This window comes from Porites lutea, chromosome 11 (genome assembly GCF_958299795.1).
Source record: "Porites lutea chromosome 11, jaPorLute2.1, whole genome shotgun sequence".
Classification (NCBI taxonomy): Eukaryota; Metazoa; Cnidaria; class Anthozoa; order Scleractinia; family Poritidae; genus Porites; species Porites lutea.
Genome location: NC_133211.1, coordinates 10,226,211 through 10,233,639, shown reverse-complemented (window position 1 = coordinate 10,233,639; position 7,429 = coordinate 10,226,211). Strand labels below are relative to the sequence as shown.

The following is a 7,429-nucleotide window of genomic DNA, read 5'->3' as shown; positions in this document are numbered from 1 at the left end:
CTTCAAACTCAACTCTGTGTTTTGCGCCACTCCTTTGATGAAAGATCTAGTGTTGGAGATGCTAGGGGTGCTTAATGCTCCTTTCCATCGTTTTGAACAAGTATTTGAGGTTAATGAATAATCTGAAATGGAACAGGATACAATGAATGACCTGCTGTGTCGTAAACATGGAAACGTGCACTAAATAGGACGATGTATCGCTCCTTGGCCGTCTTAAAAATGATAACTGACCTCGAGCCACGCGCTCGGTCATTATTTTTAAGAAGACCTCTTTCCTAAGGCATTATCCTCAGGTTATATGCAGACCTGGATACCATGCCAGAAGAAGATTTAATTGAGGTCCTTAGTCATTTCTTCAAATAAATTGGAGGAGAACATTAACAATTTTTGAAGCGATTTGAACGAAAGGGAAGAAAATTAAATTTTTGTTCCGGTGAAATGTTTGAAAAGTTAGGCAAATCACTTGATGTTGAATTGACAACTTCCGCTCAAAACAACTTGGGTCATTTTAAAGCGAAAAATTGCAATAGTTTTGGGAAGTGGTAATCCTGAAACTTTATTAAGAACAACCATTTATTTGATCGGTTTAATTTTGGTATGAGGAGTGACAAACACAAGAAATTAATTAAGTGTCACGAACTTTTCCTTTTACACTGAGTGCAGGCAGAGAATAACAACCTTGTTCTAAAGGAGCTAGGAAAGCGAACCAAGGTGGATTGAAACAGAAATTTATGTCTGCTAAATTCAAGGCTCACGGCGCTAACGTGGAATGTAACGAGCGATATGTCGTACGAAATGTTAAGACCTATACTGAGCCATGTCTGAAAGGATCTCTAGATAATGGTTTTTGTTTTTCTTGAACCCACTGCAGAAGTTCACTAAGACAGGGATGTTGATGTTTAGCTTTGTGCCTTCCCACTGGATGGAAACTAAAATATTACGTTTACCAACATTTAGAAATAGTTTGCAAATGATCGTTATATCTGGTAAATATAAGAAGCGTTGTACAAAGAAAGAAAGAAAGTCATAGAAGCAAAAAAGGCTCAGTCCTCAATCTTATATTATCGTAAAAAATTTCTTGTGGCTAGCAAGGAGGAGCAGGAGGTCGTTATTGTGTTCATTGAAGTAGAACAGGAGATCAATATTAAAAATAATGATTGTCATATTTTAATATTTAATCATTGTTTTCAATTATGACCTGCTCTTCCTAAAACAAAGAGTAGAAACTCCCTTATTGAAGGTGATAACCTGTTCAAAACAACAAAAAGGTACATTAAACCAAAATATTGGTATAATCTCACTTTTAAGCCGCAAAGATAGAAAGGTAACAGGTTAAAAAAAGAGGGTGAAAAATTAAATCACTGTAGTAGGCGTTATAGTAGCCTGCGAGCAAGCTTCGCCGCTCGCTCGCGCGTTCTCGCGAGACTCGCTTCACTCACCCAAATAGGAGGGCTTGCTCGCAGGCTAGCGTTATAGCGAAGTAGAATACCAATACCCAAGATTCTCATTAAATTCTCCCGACTTATTCTTCATAACGCGCCTTTAAGCGTTGACATTTGACGTCGACTGTGCTGTTACCAAAAGAAAAAGGGACCACAGATAGCGCGGTAGCTCAGAAATTTTGGTCTAAACCGCTGCTCATAAATGAAAAAGGTCATCTTTCGATTGACGCACGTCGCTAAAAAAACCGCCTTCTTTGTTTTTAAAGTTCTGACTATAATGGGTAGATTATCTTGACATAAGTCTGTTCGTAAGCGGTGCATCGAAGCTGACATTTTACATTCCTCTAGAAACCTCTCCTAAAATTGGGCTTCAGATCAGTGAGATCTCCATGGAAGGTAGATAGTATACCCGCATACTCTACTGCGTACCAGCCGTTGGGACTTCCACGGTACCTTAAGGTAGCGTGTGCGCTTTAAAAAACTTTCAATTTACTTTATTTCCCATCGTGGCTCATACCAGCCATGAACAAGCACAACTTAATTTTCCACCAGTCAAGGGCTACGCCCGTAACGTAAGCAGATAGTCGCTTATTACGGCACTTTTTTTCTTATTAATGCTAAACTGATTTTAGTATACCAGTTGCTCCACGCACCATGCAACGGGAAATTTTCCCGCTCATCTTTTAGGGTCTTATAAATGACACACCACGCCGTTGTCCGTGTGTAGGGTAACTGAACTTAACCATGTCAACCTTTCCGAGCCTTTAGTCATGGCTTACCACATGCTTCTAATACGTTGGTTCTGTTGATTGCACATTCCTTCTTCTAACCAATATTTGCGAAGATCGTGATAAATTTTCGTTTCTCTGAGGTCAGGTTTTAAGGCGAGCGATCTGCAAAAGTTACACAGCGGGTAGTGATAAGGACTCACTTTGTATCTTAACCGCCACTTAAAATACTCGTTGTAAGCTGTATTGTTTTTGTCCAGATATTGAAGATATTCTGCTAGTTGTTTTACAGTCTTGAAGTCCACAACATTGATATAAGACCCCGGAATAGCCATTCGTTTGTAGTCTGAAGGATCAGCGCCACCCATCACAACGGGAACAACATTCGTGTACTCTCCTGAAAGAGCAAGAAATTAGTGACCAACATCAGTTGTCTTCTAATGATATCAATACAAAGTCCCGATCAAGGGGAAAGGTTATCAGAATTAAATTCATGATCACCTGAGGGAAAATTCTTTGATCTTTTATCCTATTCACTCAACTAAGACAAGTCTGGAGAATTTCTCAAAGTTTGTAAGTGGATATTGGGTTTTAAAGGGTTAAGATAATGTAACGCGAAATGTAAAGATGCCCCAAGCGAAGCAGGTAAGCGAATTGTATGGTATAGATTAGAGTTTCCAAAAAAGTTAGTTTTTGCGAGATCGACGTATCCATGGCAACGCGCGACGCTATTGGTATTTTTACGTTTCCTGAAATTATGAGAAATCTAGACATTTGTTTTTGGAGCTGCTTATGGGACGTGAAGCTCACATAACTGTCTTGAGTTGTACCGATTTTAGGTAATTTTTATGCGAGCGTTTTCGAGAAATTTCTGTTTGAAATAATTGCTTCTACAGCGTAACGCTTTTGGGCAATTGGGAATTAGCGCTCTATAAATATTGTATATTATTACAAAAACAACCGCATTTAACAAACAGATTTCAAATTTTTCTAGGAGTTTTCAGCAAGAGAGGATAAAGGGGACAGAGAAGGCATCCCCCTACACACCCTATTCCATAGGTAATTCGTCTCGAGTTATTTTTAAGACCACAGATCCCAAGGGGGATTAGACAACAGCCAATCACATAGCGCGAATGTGTTCAGCGTGCATGACCTACGCTCATAGCCACGCGTCCTTCACGAACTGACGCAGAACAAAATGGAGGAAGACGCGGAGAGCGATGTTGCTATTCTTTTCGTCGACGAAAACGACTACAGAGAGATTTCTGATAAAGCTGTGTCAGCGAAACGGAAATTAAAAAAGAATCGCCCTTCCTCTCTTTCGAGCTAACAGTGCAGCAGGGAAATCCTTAACACACTGAATATTCTCTCAGGATCATTTATAATTTACAGTTTGAAGAGAGCAATTAGTCTTTTATTATTCAACAAAAATAACACTTGGCGTCCTACTTGCTTTATTGTACAAACGACCGGTTTCAACAGACCGGCGAAATTTCTCATTTTATTAAAGTACTGAGGTTACGAGAACTTCGAGTTAAACTGATTTCACGGGTTGTCAAAGAGTCTAGCGATTCCCTTTTCCCAGGTGAGCGCTGACTCATTTCGCGTCAATATTCAGAAATGCTCTCGATCTCTTCACGCTTGCAGGTAACTTTATCCCGATTCTAAAAATAACTCGAGACGAATTACCTATGGAATAGGGTGTGTATGGGGGATGCCTTCTCTGTCCCCTTTATCCTCTCTTGGTTTTCAGTTATATATCCGAGTCAATTAGAAAGTCGAGGTTTTGAAACTGTGAACAGTTTCCTTGTGAAAACTCTATAATTTTCTCCTTTCACCTCGTACTGTTTGAGCTGGCAAGTCGTGACAGTAGCAGATGATCTTTCCTAACTGTCTATTTACGATAATATTTTTAACAGTTGTCGTTACGCCTGCGCGTCACATGTTGTAGATTTGCCACAAGAGTGTCAAGGGGCCCGTTTCTCGAAATTCCCGGTAACCTAAAGGGCCCGGAATCATATTTTTAAATTAAAGTCTCAAGAAAAGTAGGGTGTGTTCTGACCTCTAATGAAGTCCATTTTGTTTCGTTAGCTAATAACTCTACTGTATAATTTTCAAAACTTTTAAAACTCCCTTCTAAAATGGAAAACAAAACAGCTTAACGGGCCCGGTAATTACCGGGAGCTTCGAGAAACGGGCCCAAGGGCAGCTCTTATGATTTATCAGAAACAAACCGGAATTCCTCAATTCAGAAACACAAGGCAGAATGGGCCTCGTTTTGGTAGTCAAGGTAACCATTAACCAATCATAGTTAACGCTTGTCCACCCAAACGATCCCAGAAGACGTTGCGCCGAAAGCTTGTACCCATTCCCCTTAAAGTTGCTGGAGTGGGGAATAGTAACCATGTCCCCAGGGAATAGGCCACGTTCGATATATTAAAATTCTAACACGACTCCGAGGCTTTCTGTTCATTTTTCAGGCGAATCTTTGTTAACACTTTTTGCCTCACTCTGATTATATTAAAAGGGCGTATCAGTTTCAGTTATCTCTGAAAATTTGAGCCTAATATACCGAATGGTTTCGGAGAAATTCTCTCCTCAAAACTCGAAATTTTACAGAGAATGTATGACTCATTAACTTTTTGGCCACCCAGCAATTTCGCTGTTTTTGATGGCTGATGTTTCTTCAATATTGCTTGCAGAGAGCTGAAAATTGCTCCAACTGCTCAACTTAATCAGCTCTTTCAACTTTTGCATTTAGTTCAAATATGCGGCTACGGCTTCTATGAGTTGAGTCGTATGCTAATGAGGAAAAATGTAAACAGTGACGTCAGTAAAGATTCACTTTTTTGGCTCGGTTTTCTTTGTGCTCAGGTCTCTTCTGGGATTTGCGAGACAATGGAGTTGTTAAAAATTTGCAATTTTGTCCCCAATGCCTCGAAGTCGTGTTAAAATTTTTAATATATCGAACGTGGACTCTTTTTTCTTAACGGTATGTCTTCTTACCGTCTATCGTGTAAAAGAGGCTGAAAGAAAGTGGCAACAGGTAGAGTCACGTGTCCCTCTCGGTGTGCTGTGATCTATTAAAGCTAATTAAAATTTTATCCGAGTTTTCCAAAACATTTATTAAGAGGGGGGCATGGGGAATTACGGTATTGCGGTATTAACTTTTTTTTTAAGCGGTATTTCAGTAATTTTGATTTTAATGTGCGGTATTGCGGTATCATCTAGCCCTGCGGTATGCGGTTTTTTATCCTTCTGGATAACGGTATTCGGTAAAAGAAGATCCTTCACTTAACGGTAAATGATTACACAATTTGCAATAGTTAATTATTGCATCCGATGACTGGGCTTTTCGATCGTTGCACCGATAAATTCGAGTTCTTCTCACGTTTTCTCGCAATATGCTGAGGTTGATTTCTGGTGCATACATGTTTTAGATAACAAGCACAGGGGATGGATACAACTTCAAGTAAGCGTGACCGATCATAAATGCGGTATCGATATTTCGTCTATTTTCGACACGGTATTTCGGTATTTGCCAATTTTTCTTACCATTTTTCTTTGAATAAAGAAACTTTTCAAAGTAAGTTTTAGTATCTCCTTCTAACTACTTCCCATTAACCAAAAGGTAATATCTAGATGCCTCTTAATCAGATGGCATACAGTAGTGAAGGTCTGTTAGGACCTTTAGAAGTGTGGTTACTACTAAAACGAAGCAGCTATAAAGTGCATGCAAATTAAGCGAAAACACAGATGAAAGACGCCGTATAATGTTTTCGCGTTAGCACGATTAATTTGAGTTTCGAGAATAAGTGCATTATACGAAACGAAAGCCTTGCATGGTGACTTATCAAACAACATTTATTTTAATTCATACTGATTGCCCAAAAAAAACAGAAATTTCGTTTTCTCGTCGCAATAAATGACGAATTTTATTCAAAACAAAGTATTTGCGTTCCATGACTCGATAGCACCCCCGCTACTGGTTACTCAGACTAGTGAATTTAATCAACAAATTAAACCTACTTTAATGCCCTGTGTTGTCTAAATACTGCGCCTCATTTGTATTCGAGAGCTGAACTTTCGTGATATTGATATTTTTTAGGACAAGACAGCTTTGTTACGAGCAGTATTGTTAACGAAGAAAAACTTTTGCATTGATAAAAAAGACAACGCTGATTAAAGTTGAATAAGGCTGTAAAAGATGAAGAGTGGCTTAAGCAGCCGCTTGAAGAAGTCCTTTCGTTTTGGTCGCTGACGATTAGTGATGTTTGGCCTTAGTCACCTTGTTTACCAAAATAATTTTATGTCGCATGAAATATGTACAAATAGTTGATTAAAAACAATAACAACATATATTTACCTAAATGATCCCAATACTTTTCAGTGATGTAATCCTTGCACAGCGCATTTTCAAACGAAAGGTAGAATTTGTAATGTTTGAGGCAGTCTTTTTCACCTGATTTTGAACATGATAGTCTCTGGCCAAATGCGCTGGAGCAGCTTCCGTATACATCTACGTTGATGTACTTTATCAGTTCGCGGACGAAGGCCATACGTAGTTGAGATCCACAGTTACTCACCAGCCATGCGACAAGTTTAGTTTTTCCTTGATTATAGTCGATCATAGTTTTCATTCTATCCGCCGCTTCCTCAGGAAAGAGGGTTACATACGCTGAATAGGCAGCTGAAAACTCGGAGTCACCTCGGTACGTCCAAGTAGCGTTGAACAATCCGTTCAACGGCGCTGGATCGGGAGTCACCAGTGGACCTTCCATAGTTTGATAAACCCAGCGCTGTTTAGCAGGCCTGTTCTTTGATAATGACTTCAGATGATCTACACTTGGCATGTTCCCGCCAGCCGCGTGAAATATTACTAAGTCGCTCTGCGAAAACCGCTGTTTGTCATAGGTAATTTCAAATCTATCTAATGGGCATTGAGTTCTGCTGGTTTGATCAAGAATGCAGTCGCTTCGATACTCGCCAACCCATTTTACCTGTCCCCAGAACTTAGTGTAAACAAGAATAAGAAATTTTGGTTTCTCTAACAGGGTTGCAGTTGAATCATGCAGACTTGAAGGTATCTGCGTTGATTGAAGTTTAGTTGAAGGCGGAGGTCGGCTTGAATGTAGTTGAGTCGAATGAAGCACTGCCGAATACGCTTCAGTCTTTTGAATATTAGGTTGAGTTATCGAATCACGTTCTTTCACAGCGACTTCCAGGTTTGCACTTTGCCGCCACTGAATCTTAAACGTT

The 7,429-nt window shown here is 39.6% G+C and overlaps 1 protein-coding gene across 1 annotated transcript in view; it reads right to left on the bottom strand.

The window, feature by feature from the left end:
• Nucleotides 1-1,105: 1,105 nt before the first annotated feature.
• LOC140952980 (glycoprotein 3-alpha-L-fucosyltransferase A-like) overlaps nt 1,106-7,429 on the bottom strand; it is a 6,527-nt gene continuing 203 nt past the window's right edge. Inside the window, exons 1-2 of the mRNA XM_073402447.1 lie at nt 6,537-7,429; nt 1,106-2,567 (exon numbers count right to left, since the gene is read on the bottom strand). The exon at nt 6,537-7,429 is cut by the window's right edge and continues 203 nt beyond it. Of these exons, the coding sequence (XP_073258548.1) occupies nt 2,218-2,567; nt 6,537-7,429 (1,243 nt within the window). The 3' untranslated portion in view covers nt 1,106-2,217. The remainder of the gene's footprint in view (nt 2,568-6,536) is intronic.